We start from the raw sequence: 18,566 nt of genomic DNA, 5'->3' as shown, positions 1-18,566 counted from the left end.
GAGATATATTCAGGCTATAGCGTGCCATCGTGGTGCAGCCACAGAAGACGAAGACAGGCAGGCAGGCGTGGTCGGGTTGTCATCGTCTTCTGCGGCCGGACCACAATAGCCCTCTATAAGCAGAAGATTTAACAGATGCTTCTTTGTGTGTAATGTGCAGTTACAATGAACTTTAATTTCCTCACGAGCCAAGGGAAAGTTTTTAGAAGAGAAAGAACCACACGCTAGCGGCGTAGAGCTTGTGGCTCTCTCTCTTGTATTCTAAGAAATCTTGTTTCTTTTTTTTGTTTGTGGTTCTCTTTCGCTTGACTACACCAGTAAGGACATCGACAGTGACGAGACCAGAACGCTGAACGGCAACAAAGAGCTTTCTGCTTGAAAACAACACCCCATAGTTTTTTGATGAAAGGACTTGGTTATTGTGACTCAAGAGCACATGACAAATTTTTCTGCGCACTAGAAACTCAGGTCGTATAATGAATATGCTTATAAAAAGTATCTTAAAATATCGAATGCATTTTGGAAAACACAATCAATATTTTTCATAGCAATTTCGGGTACTAGCTGCGAGAACAGGAATAACTTATGAAGCCAATTTTTGCACGAATCGATAGCTTGAAGTCCATTCCCATTAAAGTGTCTGTAAGTATAAGTTATAGTCTTAAACATTTTTCTGATAACTATAAAGTGTCTGAGAATTATGTACTCACATGGGCCTATCTTGCAGGAGAGAGAGTTAACAGGAAATAAACTCATTCCGAGGTATCAAAGCTTCTATTGTATATTATATGGGCAGCCATTCTTAAGCAAGCTCATGATAATGAAGGCGCAGGTAAGGTAGATTCGGTTTCGAATGTTTGGCACGGATTTTCATAGACAGTTTTCCTCAAACAGTTCTCAAAGTGTAATATTTGTGATAATTACTGACCTGTTCAATGTCGTAGTTGTTAAACGTAGCTTCGGCACAGTACCTGAATGCTGCTTGGAAGGTTGGCGTTTCTGCATTACATGATGACGTTATGAGAACGGGTACGCCTATTTAACAACTACCCACAAAACCTTTATCAAAATGTAAGAGGCAGAGTATTCATGAAAAGCGGTGTTGAGGATTACGAGCAAATGGCGCTGAACATTTTACAATTATTACAAATAGACGTAAGACAAGAACATTTATGAATGAGGATTTCGAAGAATTTTGGCGCCATGATCCGGCTGTCCAAGATGAGCGAACATAGCATTCGGATCGTTACGATGAGTCTTTGGAAAAGGTGGCAAGTGTACCGAGAGTGGCATCACTGTTGATGATGATGAAAGCATTTATTGACATTGGCTTAGATTAAGGGAAGGCTGGTCGGGTCTCTAGTCCGGGATACCGTTGGTAAAAGCCGCTGCCCGTGCTCTTTCGACGAGGACCCGTTGTTCCTCGAGGTCCAAGCTGGAAAGGGCCGCCTCCCATCCTTCCCACGTTGGCTGATTTATTATATCAATACAGGTATTTTGTTGACATGCCTATACAATAAGGTATAAGTTTGCCTTGTGGCCACAAAATTTGCACTGCGCCTAAAACAATTCGGGCTCAATGGCGTGAAGTGTTGCTGGATTATTAAATGACATAGTTTGTAACCTTCGAAGGTGACACTCTTCATATTTACTAAGAGCCTTAGCGGGCTTCGGGAATGTCTGCATTTCAAGGCGCAAATGCTGTAATATCTTTGAATATGTTGTTGAAAGAATACAGGGTTGCGCTCTGCTTAGCTTAAAAGCCTAAAGGCAAAAGGATTTCCTCCTTCTGTTCTTCTTCTTCCATCTACTTCTTCTCTTCTTGCTTTGTCTTTCGTGTTTGTGTATTGGTTATATTAGATCATTCTCTTTACTTCTGCTTTTTCATCAAAACTATTGCGACATCCTTACCAGGGAAATTACATTGACTTCAGAACCTATAGTTATGAAGGAGGGTTGAAATCTGGGTCAGTTGGTACATAGTCAGAGAATAAAAACCAGCTAAGGGACGAGGACGAAGAAAGACGATGTACACACGGAAGCTGGAACTAACAACTGTGCTTTGTTGAAATAATGACATTGCCCAAGCAACCTTGGAAGGCATGCGCAGCTCGACGTCCAACAACCAGCATAAAAGTGACAAACAAAAAGCAACGCTTCGGAGATAGCCAAGATACTAGGGTCTTTGAGATAAATAACTTATTTCTTTCTGCATCAACGATATGGATGCTGTGCTAATACAATTATCTCCTTGCATACTTATGTGATACGCTAAAAGAACTTCGCGCTCTGCCTTTCAACGTTGTGAACGCGGCTGAAGTGGCTCAGGTGCTCGGCAACGGCTTACCTGGAGCCAACTGTGGCTTCTCTATTGATATCGAAGACCTGTTTTATAGCATCCCTCATGACGAACTTTTTGTTGCAGTGCGTGAACTAATTGAACAGAACGGTGTGATCGCCTTCCAAAATGCATGTGGTGTCTCGGTTGACGTGTTTTTGGAACTGCTGACAGTCTACCTTTCATCCACCGTAGTAGTTTTTAAGGGCGCTCTGTTTATCCAGAAAAAGGGAATTTGTATTGGGGCTAGTGTAGCTCCTGTACTGTGCCACATCTTTTTAGCAAAGTTTGACAACTTACTATCAGGCTCTCTTCTTGACAAACGCGTGTGCAAAATTTTTAGATATGTTGATGATTTTTTGGTTATTTTAAAACTTCCACCGAATGACTCTTTTCATGAGGTTGTGAACGACGTCTTGAAGGCCTTTAGGGCTTGCACTAACGCCCTTTGTTTTACGTACGAACTACCCAATGACCAAAAGATAAGATTTTTAGAACTTCAACTAACTTTTCTTGACGATGGGCATATCTGGTGGTGTTTTTTACCGAGAAGCAAGAAAGCGTTGTTACCGTACTCCTCCGCTCACTCTAAAATCGTTAAGAGAGGTATTGTTATGAATTGCTTTCGCAGTGCTCTAGAGAAAAGTTGCCACCACCAAATAAAGAGTAGCTTTGACAACCAGGTTGGCCGGCTGCTGGCCGCAGGATTCCCAAATGCACTCCTGAATGCTGTGGCAGAATCGCTGCTACAAAGAGTTAAGAGGGGCAATGAAAAAGTGCCCAAGATTACTGAAGCTGAATGGAGGAATCTTGAGGTGATGCCGTACGTGCATGGACTTTCCCATAATATCAAAAAAGTTGCTGCGAGGCAAGGCGTTAAAGTTGTCTTCTCTGCTCCTTGCAAGCTATCAAGTCTTTGTTCTCGTGTTGCTCATGGCAGATCTAAGGCCCCTGTATGCTCGACGCGACATGATGATTGTTATATTCCTTGTGCCACACGTGTTATTTATAAGATCCCTCTAACATGCGAAAAAGTTTACATCGGCCAAACTGGCCGGTGTATTAATGATAGGCTGCGAGAGCATCACAACTCTTTGTTACACATCAGTGGAGCTAAAACTTTGTCTCGCCATTGTAGGGATTGCGGTTGTTATCCGCTGTTTTCAAATGTCACATTTCTTGTTAGGGGCAAGGGTAAGGTAGAGCGCGAAGTTCTTGAAGCGTATCACACAAGTATGCAAGGAGATAATTGTATTAGCACAGCATCCATATCGTTGATGCAGAAAGAAATAAGTTATTTATCTCAAAGACCCTAGTATCTTGGCTATCTCCGAAGCGTTGCTTTTTGTTTGTCACTTTTATGCTGGTTGTTGGACGTCGAGCTGCGCATGCCTTGCAAGGTTTCTTGGGAAATGTCATTATTTCAATAAAGCACAGTTGTTAGTTCCAGCTTCCGTGTGTACATCGTCTTTCTTCGTCCTCGTCCCTTGGCTGGTTTTTATTCTCTGACTATAGTTATGTGTCTGTGACACATCGCGCAGAATCTCGCTGACACATCCTGAGAACACATCACGCAGAGTCTCACTGGCACATACCGCAGACATGAGATCTTCAACGTAAGCCTAGAAAAGCTTTCGTCTTAAGATTACCCGTTTAGAAAACGCGGACGTCCAGCATCAATAATCGCCAAGGCAGCAAGAAGCCTTCGTTTCGCACTCGAAAACACAGTCGTAGAAGACGAGGATGGTGACAACCAAGAATACAAGCTTTTAGAGAGGACGACACCGAGGTGCTGCATAGGGCGCTTGATTTGTTCCCCTGCAACGCAGGTGCTGCTACGACAAAAGGAAAATTCACTGGTGAGTGAACGAAGCGACCATTTTCTGCTCACCAGAATGACAATATCCTTCGGTTGTAGGCTTCCTCCATCAACTAACTCTGAGGCCACGCACGCACATTCAGTTTTAGAGCTCCTTGCTTTTTGTCTCATATTTATCACAAATATAAACTCTCATTTGGCATAGACGCTTTGAGGTAATGAAACATGCAAACATTCTGCATTTATTTAGGTAGGTTCGCATACCATTAGACGAGTACAGTAAGGTACGCGACATTTGTACCTAAGAAGTGGACTTGGAAGATCACGCGCAGATACCGTTTCGCTGCGCTTGTGAGGCAGAGCATTAACTTAGGCATTCCCTAATTATTGTTGTAGAGTAGTGCATAATGTGAGTAAAAATATGTATTGCGATGCAAAACCTATTTATCGAGTTTAAAGTAGGCAGTGGTATTATGACCACACTGCTTCCATCTTCTCTTTTTCGTAGACAAAGTGTTTGCCGATGCAATATTTCCCATGCGCCGAGAAATGTCGAGCGATGGGCGGGCGACACCTTTCCTGAAATTAGAACACTGCAAATCCACTTTCCGTCGAATAGAAATCTTGCTCTAAAAAGCCGTCGTCAGCTCGCTGTGCGTTTCATAACCAAAAGAAAATAACTCAGATGATTCAATGCCCTCACTTTGTGATGCTTAGCCGCAATCACAACGTTCGAATGAGGAATAGCGTAGAGATCAGTGCTGAATTGCCACCCGTAGCGAGCTTAGTACAGGCGCTAATCACGGTCTCCGTCTAAATCAGACGAAATGAAACTTGGTTTTATTCTTAGAAGTTTGATAACTAAATCAGTAGCCTGATAAAAACCTTTTATGAGTTAATAAGATTCGTACAGATTGTGGTACAAACACTTTATATAAACAAACAACGCAGAGCCTTGATACGCAATGAACCTATAGTTTAGAGGCACTCTGCCGCTGCAAGCGATTGAATTCCAGCACTCTGGACGGCAAAGAAAACTATTAGCGCTTCGAATTCAAGTAGAATATTAATCTCGTTTCATGTTTTCTCAAATATTTCGCGGTACGAACAGTTACGGCGTAATCACTTTGAAGGGCCAACATGTGAGTTTATGTTACTGACTCTTCTGTGGCTATGCCACAAGATATAATGGCAGCACCGTCACTGGAAGTAAGCCATACACTTTGGCTAGATACTATTCTATATACTATATAACTTCCGTCAATAAGAGGCCGTTAAGCAGTGACACATCGATACCTATTAGGCCCAAATAGTCTTGTTCTCACCGTAGTAAAATTCGACAGTAGAAAAAAAAAAAGATATTGTAGGGAGCTTTTCTGGAAGTGATGAAACTGATTTTCATCAAGTTAAATATCTTCCCCCCCCCCCTCCCCACGTTTACAAGACCACGCGCGTGCACTGGTATAGTTTAGAGATGTGGGCTCCCTGCGTTCTTGTCGCAGCGCTGAGGAATGGTCATTGAGCTCTTCATGTACACGGCCAGTCCACCGTGCGCTTTTGTGCGCCTTGTGGCGCGCAGGATTGGCCTGCCACTTCTGGAGCGAGAGCTCAGCATTCCCAACAGAGATGTCTTCAAAGAGCCCTTCGTCAAGGTAAGGGCGCTAAATGTGGAGGGACCTTATTTGTTTATTAAAAAATGCCTTCATGGTGACCTCTTTCAATATCAGTTCGCTGCCACTCTTGTTTCCGCCTAGATCATTATTTGCACTGCACATTGTTGCTTTTTTAATTCGTGTTCCTAAGAGACGTCAAACTCACTGATGCGACGCCTTTACAGCTTTTAATTCCTCAATATCCGGTTGGCTGTGGCCTAGCGCACACCTGTAATTCAGCATTTTGCTTCCAATTTTAATGCAAGAACTGCCGCCAAGATTGGTGTCCTGCATCCGCCGCTTATAGCTGATAAAAGTGTCTGTCTAGCCTCAGCTTTCCTTGCATATTCTAATATAATCTTAAGAGACTGCCATATTTTAACATGTTTTCTCGAAATAACACCCATGATTTTGCGGAAATTAACGAATACACATGTTATAACGCGAGACGGGGGCGTCGCATGAAAAGGTTTGTTTCTCATTATTTAAGTGTCGATTTAGTCTATTTTTCTATTATATGACAATACCGCAGCTGCAGTTATACTCTCGATAAGTCAGTTGTGATCATAGACATAAATATTTGGCCCAATATTTTTTTTGCAACAACCATGAAAGGCACTCTCATTCTACACAAGAGATAATGTCTCACATTTGCAGCAAGAAATGAAAACTGCTCTTCAATAAACCTCCATTCTATTTTTAATTACTGCACGGTGGTTATGCGTCCGTTCTGACGTGCCTTCATTGCTATGTCCAACGTAGTTATTGTCGTTTAGCACTTGTAACCAAAGTAAGCATTTCTTCACTTCTCCGTTAGATGAACCCCCAGTGTAGCGTGCCTCTCATAAATGACAACGGATTTCTACTGGCCGAAAGGTAATATTTCTTTTTAAATATAATGTCATATAGCGACGGGATTTTCCAGCTCGACTCTTGCGGACATAAGGCATTGAAATGTGGCAGCGCACCTGTGTTTGCAGCCGGGCTATCGGCATGTACCTTGTGAACAAGTACGCTCCGGAGAGCCCTCTTTACCCGCGGGAACCACAGCGGCGAGCCGTTGTGGACTGGCTCCTCTTCTTCGAACTAGGAACAGTCTACAACAGTGGACTCGCCACAATGGTAAGACGCCCTATGCCTGTGTAGGGGCTGGGTCCCTGTGCAGGGGCTGCATTGGTGTCGCGTGCAGAATATGTTATCGCAATACGTGAGCAAATTTAAAATTATAAAGACACCAGCTCTAAATTTTCAATCGTATGAATACCTGTTTAGATTCATTTTCTTATTATCTTTATTTACTGCACTATCACACTATCATTGCCATTTTTGATATGATAGCAGCAGGTTAGTTGCGCAAAACTTATTCGTATAACTGGAAATCAAAAGATGTATTGCACAGCATGTACAGTCATGGGAAGACAATTTATGCAAAACATACCAACAGACCAATCAGCAACACAAGTAGCACACTGGTGAGTTTCTCAGGGCTGTGTGCACACACATCACTGACAGTATATTGCAATCTCGCTCAGTTTTGGCAAAAAAAGTACATTTTCTTGAGTTGTTTGATTTTTTTCTTTTAGATGCTTGTAATTCTCAATACGCTATATTTTGGAAATCGATTTCGTAATACAGTGTTGCTGATAAATGAGTACGAGATCATTTGAAGTTTAAGCCTCTGTGCTTCGGCCTTATCTGACTGATAGGCAAGCTTGATTTTAGATAAAACTGAGAAACTGAATCCTATTTTGGATAAAAAAGAAAATAAATTTGAGCACATATTTCTACACTAACTCTCACAATAAATACTGATCAACAGTATCTCAAGTCTTGAAGACATATTATAGAATTGCACGCAACGTCTGAGGGAAACAAAAATTAAATGTTCGTTTTACGTATTGTAAACATTTTTGGTGTTGCTGATTATTTATGCAATGCAATTTTACCTCCCTATTGAGAAAATAAGAACTGCTACTTATATTTACACTCTTACAAGGGTAATTATGTTACCTTGCAGTATGTAGTCAGAATCCAATAGGAAGAATTTATGTAATAATATCATGCACGCAAATTTCTCTTAACCGCATTTTCCATTGGTTACAACAGTTAATTATCTTCGACAATACTTATCAGGTAAAAACTTATCTTCTTTGGATCTAATGGTATTGCATATTACGCAATCGCCTGCGAGTTGTGTTACATATATTTGACAAAATCGTTCATGAAGATCAAGACTAGTAACGGGCTCAGAACGCACACACATAGCGCATCTGATTTCACGTGTTGTACCCTAACTTCTTTTGTGCATGCAAACTACCAGCAGTTATAATATACTCAGCCACTCAACTTGTAAAGTGGGACTATAATTGGAAAAGATTGGGGATAAATGCAAAGCCAACCGCTGCGTGAGATCAGGGAGCCCCGCCAGAAGCGTGCGCTGGGCGGTGGCAGCGCGGCTCGCACTGAAGCCATTCTTCATTACAATGTCCACGGAAATAATGGAGCCATCCTGGCGATTTAACGGGTTGACAAAACAACAAGGTCATACATAGTAAGATTTGAAGCGCTTGGCTTCTGACAATTTCAACGGCGACCGAAATTGGGAGACACTGTGAGTGGCTCAACAAGTTTATAGACAGATGTTCACTTGAAGATTCCATATGGGCCATAATATTGGGGGGGGGGGGGTTAACGATGCGCGGGCTGTTCTCTCAGAGTCAGGCGCCCCACTGCTAGCTCTGACTGTAGCGCTGTTCGTGAAGAATGACACCTCGAGGCACATGCAGCGCGCTAACCTGTTTATTGGGAAGGCCCAACGTTCTTCCTCGGTCTCGTAACAGGATCCGCGCGCTTCGATGTCGTCTCTCCGATGACACAGATGCTGCCTGCCGAGATGAGAGGGGAGGGAGTATGTGGGGCCTCACGGCGCACTAGTCAGTTCTCTCACCCGCTCTCCAGCAACAGCTCCAGGGGAAGGCCAGGAGTGGAAAGAAGAGAGCTCTCCGGAAAAGAGAGAGCCTGCTTACCGCATCATGCGGGAGAGGTGAATGTTGAATACCCATACCCTCTTAACAATGACCTCCACCTGAGCGGCAGTTCCCTTTTCAAGCCGCACGGCTGGTCCCTGAGGAGATCCATGCAGCAGGACAGGAGTCGGGACTCGGGTTGGCAGGCTCTGCCTCTGGCGCTGCGGCCAAAACGAGGACGAACGTCCCACGTCGGGCTGGCTCCATGTGTAGGCCACACATCGGATTCATACTGTTGAAATCCCTGCCACTGCCTTCACGTGGATAACCAGGGGGCCCGGCAACTAGCCCACGCCGATGCTCCGCAAGTCGTACATTAGGGCACCGGCTCCGTCCTTACATGCACCAGGCGTCTTGCATAGCTCCTCTTGTACCATTCGCCTTTGCGGTCGACAGTGCTGACATTCGGTGAGCTCGCCAATTTAGTATATTTTACAGCTGGGTACGAATATCTTCTCTCAAGTACAACCGCCTGCGGACGAATTCGTGAGTCTGTCATTGCTCCTTCGGTAGCTTGCGCTGCATAGGCTGCTGGCGCAGCTGCTGTGTGCGTGACTTCACGCTCGGAACACTCGCTCTTCTTTCACCAATCGCGCTACAACTGAGGGTGTTGTAGCAATGCCCAGAGAGTAGTTCTGCGCGTGGTCTCAAATGCACTGCATTTTATGATCCTTAAGCGATTTCGCTATCTATGGGTTCTACAGAACCGTAGTTAGCATGATTGCTTGTGCGCGGCATTTTCATGCTGTCACAGAGAATGCGCTGCCTTCGGGTGTTGCAGCGATGCCCGTAGAGACCTCTCTGGGTTTCGTTAGCCTCTGCGCTGTTCAGCGCGTGCATTGTCCGCTTCCGCCATCCCTATCACTGGAAAGTATTGTTGGCATGGGTCCGCCGAGTCCGCCCGGCCTCGGAGTTTTCAGCTTGCAGCCGCAAAACTATCGCAACATCTCCCATTTATCTGGCCGGAGGACCCGTCGTGATATCTCAGTTATGTCGCTGAGTTCGTGGTTGTGCTCGAAGACTGGGCCTTTCCCCTGGGAGGCAACGTCGTTGGGTGCGCAGTCATAGCTCTTCATCTGACTTGCAGCGTGCTTACCGGGGCTGCGGTTCGCCTTCCTATTGACATTGGCCATAGTCTCTAGCAGTCGCTTTCCCTGGTCGTCTACATCTGCCGGGATCTTTGTTTTCAAGCGGAGAGCTAAGTAGATGGCGTGCAAGTGCACAATCCGGTAGTAATGCGATCTCGCGAATTCACTTTGGAGCAGATTTATAATCCGATCTCGACGCTCTTTTCTTCGCAGTATAACGGCTTTCCAGGCCTCATCTAAGGCGTCAATGGCCAGCAGTTATTTTAGTTATTCTTATTCATAGACCAGTAAGACGTCTCCAACTCTGATAGCAATAACAGCTACACTGCAGTTAAATCATGCCAACCACACAAGTGACTTCACAGTACAATTGGCCCGAATTGTCGCGGTGTTCTGTCTTGCCAATAAGCCTTGCGATCTTCTTATGAAAATAATTGAGCCTTCCTGCAACCCCTGAAAAGCTTTAACTGCTGAACGCGACATCGAGGGGCACCTCAACTCTTGCAAGATACACGAGCTCTGGAGGCTTGCGAACCAGGCCAATGTGCGCTGCGACCTCCTTCCACTAATTTGATGTGCCACTGCTCCTAATGACGTCTCACTTGCGACCATAAATCGCACTCCCGTTTCCAATATCATCTGGCTGCTCGTGAACTGACCTGCGTTATGCGATTGACCTCACCGCATATCCATTGAACACCGCTCCAGTCTACTTGGCTCTCGATGCTCCTGAGCTGCTGAACTTGGAATCTGTGCTCGGCGCGCTTCGGCATCCTGCAGAGTGCACGGACATGAGCCAAATGGCAAAACGGACTCACCGAAGCTGTGGTTGTGGGCGGAGGCGGCGAGATGGGCAGTTCACTATGTGCTGGACCAATGGGTCTTCTTTCCCGACCGGGTGTAAAGGCTAACGTCGCCAACTGACAGTATCTTGACGAGCAGCTCAGGATCTCCTTCAGATGACTCGTTCGGCGAACAACACCTGTGGTTTCACTCGAGGCGTATCGGAATGTCTATGGCAAGCCTCTGCCATCTGGCTAAGCCTCGCATAGTGACCAAAATTTCCCATCGTACTGATGAGAAGCCTTACTGCGTAAAGTGCCTCCATTCTTCGTTTGGTAGCCTCCCTAGCTGGACTGGCGGTGCGGCCAAGCGCTGGTGACTCATTTTGTTGGTATTTATACCGGCACGGGTTGTGCTCTCAAAGCCAAACGCCTTGCCGCTTTCTCAGGCACCATCCGTGGTAGTGAAGATCAACACACCGAGGCACAGTCACATGGCCAAGGTGTTTTTCGTATGCTCTCCAAGCTTTTCCTCGGTCTCGTAGCTGCATCCGCGCGCTCCGGCGCTGCGGTGTCATATCTTAAAGCATGCGGATGGTGTCCGCCGAGATAAGCCAGTTTTCTCACCCCCGCCCTCTCTGCAACAGCTCCGGGGGAAGGAAGCCAGGAGTGAAAAGATGAGAGCTCAATGTGAAAGAGAGCGACAAGGTGTTTGCCACATTGCGCCAGAAAGGGGGATAGCTCAACGATATCCTCAATGTAACTCGTCAACATCTCGTCTGGGCGCTGAGCACAATCATGTTAACGCTGTTCAGCACGAAGCTTACTCACTGCCGAGCGGCCGAATACTTCTTCAAAATTCTTAAATTCCTACCAAGATGACAGGTGAGCCTCATGATTGTGAAACCGGAGGTTCCCCACGTGCGTTAGATCGAATATGACGTTACTGAGCTTGCAAGCGATATACAACTTCTAGCTGCTTACTGTTTCATGTGATGACAGTCAGTCGTCGACATCTTGGTCGGCCGTGCCACTGAAGAGGCAAGCGTCGCGCTGCCGTACGACGCCAGAACAACGAATCGTGGGTGGACCGGCCGACAATAATTGGTCGCGTATTGCATGGCGGACGCAGAGGGCAGTGTACGACTTCCAAACTCCAGTGTGAATGGGATCGTATCCGACACATCCAGAAATTGTAATACTTCTTTTATCAATGTAGTTAAGAAGGATCGCTTTTGTCAGGAGGACCTTGTAGCGGACTGCTGTTAGCATTTCATCTTCATCTCACCAATGCACCGGTGTCTGTCGGTGGCTGAAGTGATGACGATTAGCACGATACTAAATATACTGTATAGGAATCATTCCTTGAATGTTTTGCGTATTAATTATGTAGAACTGTTCTAGGATGGCTATTTCTGTGTTATGTTCGTGTCCGCACGTCTCTGTTTGCCCTTTCGTGTGAGGCTTGCCGATGTTTTTATTTCATTACTTTCAGCCACACTGTTCATTACTTTGAGCCTTCTGTCCAGTTTAAATGTACCACTTTTCTTCGGTGCCATTACCATTTGTTGAGAATTACTTGCATCTCTTTTCGTGACAATCAAGCGATCACTACATAAATCACAATTTTCATGACTGCAAATACAGCGCATGGAACACGAAAGGAGAAGACAGGAAGCGCTGCGTCTTTTTGTGTCTCATTATTTTGCTTCGCGTTTATTGGCGCTTTTAAAATAAAAACAAAAAACGTAACCAACTCAACCTAGTGCCAAATCACTTAAAAGCTTTCCCTGATCCTACCAATACAAATTGTCCTCCAGTGCTTCTAGATGTCTGAGATTTGGTTTGATCTTTTCACATGCAGAGAAAGCTTGCGAAGGACGGAACAACAACCAAGGGCCAGGTGAAACGTTTGAACGGAGCACTCGGCGCTGCTGTACGGCTAATTGGACAAAAGCCCTTCCTTGCCAGCGATGAGCTCACGCTTCCCGACATCGGCTTAGCGCTGACCATAGGAGTTATTTTGAAGGTATCGGAAGTTGCAGGCAGTGCTTGTGAATAGTTTTCGGGGTGAATCAACGTATATCCCTTTTCGGCACGAGAGAAGAAGCATGTAGCGAGAGTTTGTTATCGCAGGCAGAGCACGTAAATTTCATCTGAGAACAACCTTTTTACGGCCCTAAAAAGAAGATAAATTTCAATTTCAGGCGTTCTAAGTCAGTGGCCTTGCGACATAAGACCATCGGGCAGTGCATATAAGGACGAGCAGTCCTGCTAGAGCCCGTTCTGCGAGCAGGCAGGGGCGTTAACCTACCGTTACTTCATTTGCGATAGAGGCAGTTTGCGATAGTTTGCGAGCCTAAGAATTTGCACTCTTACGCTCAAAAACTATGGTAATGATTGGAGAGTTAACGCAAGATGAGCTTGTTGAATGCCCTACAGGCGGACTGCGGCAAATAGCTCCCGCTAACATGCGCTAAGACATAAAGAAAGGAGATACATTATATGAGGCCTGCATGGGGGCAGCGGATCAGTATGCATCGAGGGCATAGTAGGAAAAGTAAGGCAACTCCGCCAATATCCTACTTCGATAAAAGAAGAATGAGATTTATTTCACCAGAGATACCAAATATTCAGCCAAACTAACACAATTCCAGCGAAACAGCGCAAATGCCAGGTACAGACAGGACTACATATCGACAGCGCTAACTTTGAACAATTTATGCGAAGAGAATTCTGTTTTTATACCACGGTGTCAAAGCAGCAATTCTTGTACTACGAACTGGCAGTCCCTTACAAAAATTGACTTTTTGCGTCTGTTTATATTATGCATACATTTTGCTGACTCAAAGGCGAAGTATTGTATATTCAAACGTCCTTAACGTACTTAAAAATCATCAGCCATGGTTTCACAAAGCATTTATTCAGGAAATATTTGTTGAGTACTTAAAACTGATATGCGCATTTCATGAGATTGATACAGCTAAACCTACTCCGTTTTATTAGCCTAGTCAAGATAAGCTCGATTTTGCTGGCCTTATTATGGAATATTTTCTTACTACAAATGCAGCATCTGCTTAAAATCTAGCAAGCCCCTCAAACTGTCCCTTTGAAAAGAAAAAGAATTACAGGGGTGGGATAAGTATGCTTACGTCCAGAAACAAGAACTGGTAGCCAGTTCCGTGCCCAGTTCTCATATGAGTTCCACGTTTCACTGCTTAGTCGCGTTTTCTATTAGTCACGGTGCGACCGACATAAGTTTGAAAGCCACCATTGAGTTTATTATATTCTAATTAGGTTAGACACCAATTATGGTCAAATTTGGGAGACGTCAGCTTTCGTGTCCGAGTGGCCAAATTTTGAGCACGGACTAAGAAACCAATTTTAGGATGATCAAAATGCCAAATTCGAGTGCAAACTACTATTCCCGCCGGGGTCGTGAGAAATCGACAGTAAATCTTCGCTTGTGTCAAGGTGATGGTAGAGATGACGACACAGTTAGTGATAACGTTAATGGTTATTGTAGCGACGATACTGTACGGTGCTGTTTGTAATATATATATATATGTGTATATATATATATATATATATATATATATATATATATATATATATATATATATATATATATATATATATATATATATATATATATATATATATATATATATATATGATGGTACGCGATGAGGACAGTGCATTCAGTTCACAATAATGATGGTAGCAATACTAATCAATACGATGATAATAGCAGGGATGAAAATGATGGTAAAGTTGGTGAGAACGTCTGTAAGGCGGCTTCCGCCATTCCCGCTCATAACCATACTTAGGCACAGTTATGTAAATTTATATTTTCTAATTGGCGGTCCTGGGATTAATTTCGCATTGAAATATCATTCGAAAGACAGCCCAAATTCAAAAACGAACGAATATTCCTCAATACAATTCTTTGCCTCGTTGTCGGTTGTGTTCCTTTTTATGTGCAAATGTGCGGCTAAATATGCGATTTTTATCTTCCGATTGCTTAATGAGCTCGGTGGAAAAGCAGTGTCAGAATTTGACGTGCACACAGCTTCCCCAGTAATTTCACTAAGAAATTCGTTCTGAACTGAGCGATGACATCTTCAGCAATATACGTTTTGTTAAATATAGAGTGCCCTGAATAGGAACGGGGATTTTGTTCTCCATGCAAGCTGAACACGGTGTGGAGACATTTATGGGGAAGGAGAAATTGTCTGAATTCTAAAAGCACTTATCAAATGTACAACGAATATACAGTACAATATACAATTGAAAAATGCTCATTTTCTGAGAGTTCTGCCTCGGTGGTTGATCCACTGGGTGCTGGTTTTGTGAAAATACGTATATAACACGTTCCATCGCAAAGCAAAATGAAGGACGCTTACGTTTCGGCGTTATAATAGATGGTACTGTTCCTTTAACACTGCGTTTTCATTACTCGAATTATTGGTATTGAGAGACAGCGACAGCTTGCCAAACTGAATGAACGAATGAATGAAAACCATTTATTTATAACTTTTACAGGAAGGGTGCAGGAGGGTTTCCGAAATTTCACTCCTCAATGTTTTTATTTTGTTTAGGCTTTGGGGAGAGGCAGGGACAGTTTCTGTTTCATTTCATGATGGATACCTCCACTTGAAATGAACGGCATATAATTGAAGGCACCAATTATGGTCAAATTTGGGAGACCATTTGTTAGCGGTTGGCAACTAACAAACCTGCCTCTAATTTCACTCGCGGAGGGATGTTGAAAGAGTAGCGAAATGATAAGGCACCACCTTGAACGCTGCGCAAGGGACGTTTGTGTCACAGATTTGATACGCAATTTATTGCGCATTTTTTTAATACATTTCTCAAGACGAGGGTAGAACTACGGCTTTTTCACAAGTTGAATACACAATCGCGTAAAAGGCACCGCCTTGACTTGAAAAAAAGCAATGGTACCTATAAAGACGGTTTGCAAAAATGTCCCGAAAACAAAATATGCACGCGATCTGTGACAGCTTTCAGGAGAATATCATACTGTTTTGTTTCTCATTTACCCTCTACCTGCTGGACAAAGTTGAGGCTAGTTCGTGATAGAGATTCGAACTGGCAACATATGGGTCATGTAATGCACGCCGTTCATAGTTGGTGGAAGTGACCACCGAAGTGAGCGAGATACTGCGCTTTCCATTCCCGGAGAACCAAGCCAACCTGGAGGCGATCAAAACTGTGCCAAAATCGGTGCCGGTCACTCCTTGCAAAACCGCAAGCGCCAAAACCATGGGAAGGCATGCTAAGGACTCCTTTTAGACATTCTAATCTTTATTTGTAGCCTCAACATCTGCTAATTTTCCAATAACAGCGCATACAGCTCGTATACGCAGCGTATACAGCATCAGTTCCCAGGAGTGTCCGAAAAACGGTGTTAATGCATCAGCTGCTAGGCAATGGCTGAGTCTGCCAATTTTAAGCTGTAGGCTATAGAGCTCGTTTCGTCGAAAGGATTACGGCTTGTCTGCACCGCGTGCCGCCCATTATTTGGGGCTGCATAAACATCGCACACTGGTAATATTTATTGGTTATGATTTCTGGATGATTGGTATGCGTTAGCATTTGACGAGGTAATAAAATCCCTGTAATTATTTCAAAGAAATCTAGAATGTAAGGAATGGATGAAGATGAGAAATGTGGACAAGACAGTTCAATGTTGGCAAAATGCGCAGAAAGAAAATTAATTTTTGATGTAACTAATTACGAAATTACAGTCTTTAGATGAGGAAATAATTAGTTTAAGCAAATAAAAAGTGAGAAACGTGTTTAAAAGTGTCTCTCCTCAGAATAGAAAGCGAATGTTTACTTATGCTAAATGTAGCTGTATAAAAAAGAACAAATAAACCAAAGAAAAAATACAAACACAAAACCAAAAACAAAAGTTTTGGCTTATAGGGCTTGACGTCCGATAGTGACTCAAGCGATGAGAGATGCCGTAGTGGAAGACTCCAGAAATTTTGACCCCCTGGGACTCGTTAATGTGCACTGGCATCGCACAGCATACGAACGCCACTCCATATCCCCTCCATCGAAACGAAGCCACCGGGGGTCTGGATCGAGAACTGGTATCCTGGCTTAGTAGTCGGCCATCTTAACCACTGCACCACCACGGCAGGGCCAGAGAAATAAAAAGTGCAAAACATTTGTGGGGCTTAAATATGACATGAATCTAGTCAAGGAGCGAAAGGGTTTAACGCGACAGGGGCTAGGTCTCCCACATGGGAACGTCGAGATATCGTCTCTGTGAGTGTTGCAGCAAATATTTCGGCACGCACCTGGATTCTGCCGCATCTCAACGTTCGAACAAACCTTCTTTCCTAGCAACACGCTGTTGTCGTTTGCTTCTACCAACTGCGGTGTTATCTCGTCTTCTTAATCTTCTTTTACTTCCTCTTCTTTTTTATCCTTCTTGCTCTTCTTAATTTTCTTTTCCTTCCTCTTTCCACCTCCTCCAACTCCTGCCTCGCTTTCGGTCTATACCACGTGACAGTTGCTGGGCAATGGCCACGTGGCACGGTGCCATGTCGACGGCCTTAAAACCTAGTGCAGTGTAGCTTTCGCTATATACACTTAGGAGAGCTGTTTATTTGTCCGGCAATTTTTTTCCTTTCATAGCTACCGCTTTATTTTCATTGGCTTGCCATCAGCTAGGCGTCAACCTCTGAGGCAGTTACCGCAATTTCTATAAGCTAAAAGTTTGATGTTACACGAAACGTCACAAGCATTGTTGATTATCATCCCCCCCCCCCCCCCCTTCTGCAGGGTTATGTCGGCGGAGGAGTGAAGCACCTTGAGGACCTCAAGAAGTACCATCTTCGGGTGCGGCAGGACCTTCCCGAGTACGATGAGTACTTCGAGGAGATGATTTCTGCCATGCCCGATTACTCGACAAAGCTGAAGAAATAACGCTGCGCACGGACGCAGTAAATGATTTAAATTTCTGTACTTTTTTCAATTGTACTTACTATTCTTTATAATATGAATATAAAATTCTAAGAAGTGCAATATTAACAAACCCTAATTTTACTTTTTACATGTGGTCTATTACATTCAGTCCTAAAACGGAAGTCTATTTAATCACTAAGCAGCGAAGATCCAGACTGGCAGTAGGAAAAATTCGAGGACACTTTGGCGACCAAAGTGGCGAAAGGCGAAAGCCTGAGTGCTGCATCCTGCTACGCGACTGCTGCGCACGTAGCGATGAATGCTGGTAATAGTAAAGCGAGCCACTACTCTTTCACATTCTGCAAATGCATTTATTCAGTAAATTCTGCTTGGCAGTGACGAGATTGCGCTCCTTGTATTCGCAGTTGTTCTACGTTAACTGTCGTGTGGTTGATTTTACCGGTTGCGCGGCATTAACTAATGATGATTTATTTAGGCATCTGTCATAAATTCGTCATTCCTAACTTCCTAATTAGTGATTAGTAATTATTTGTTATTTGCTTAGTCATTACACAGGCATTAGTAATTTGTTAATTAAATATATATATATATATATATATATATATATATATATATATATATATATATATATATATATATATATATATATATATAATACACTCATGATCATTGATTGACATGGCCATATAAGGCACGCATTCGCGTATACTGTGGAGGGGCTCTGTGATTCGTCGATACCTTCATGATGTCATCCCACTTCGAGCAATCAGAGCCGCCGCTAAAGCGGAGCACTTTTGCTGACGACAACGATGAGGCAATAAAGGCTTTCGGCTTAAAACATCATAGGGGTACAACGCCGCTGAACCGAATGTGGAGCGAAAGCTTTTGCTACGGGCGA

At 43.8% G+C, this 18,566-nt stretch overlaps 1 protein-coding gene across 1 annotated transcript; it reads left to right on the top strand.

The window, feature by feature from the left end:
• Positions 1 to 5,668: 5,668 nt before the first annotated feature.
• LOC146195492 (uncharacterized) lies at positions 5,669 to 17,681 on the top strand. The gene is made up of 7 exons (XM_084596816.1): positions 5,669 to 5,809; positions 6,627 to 6,685; positions 6,790 to 6,931; positions 8,688 to 9,044; positions 11,155 to 11,217; positions 12,570 to 12,734; positions 17,525 to 17,681. Exons 1-7 carry the CDS (start codon positions 5,669 to 5,671, stop codon positions 17,666 to 17,668), a joined length of 1,071 nt encoding a protein of 356 aa, XP_084452942.1. The 3' UTR covers positions 17,669 to 17,681.
• The last annotated feature ends 885 nt before the right edge of the window (positions 17,682 to 18,566 follow it).

Source organism: Amblyomma maculatum, chromosome 3 (assembly GCF_055883805.1).
Source record: "Amblyomma maculatum isolate TAMU_Amacu chromosome 3, ASM5588380v1, whole genome shotgun sequence".
Classification (NCBI taxonomy): domain Eukaryota; kingdom Metazoa; phylum Arthropoda; class Arachnida; order Ixodida; family Ixodidae; genus Amblyomma; species Amblyomma maculatum.
Note: the sequence above shows the minus strand (reverse complement) of the source record. Positions and strands in the feature narration are given on the sequence as shown.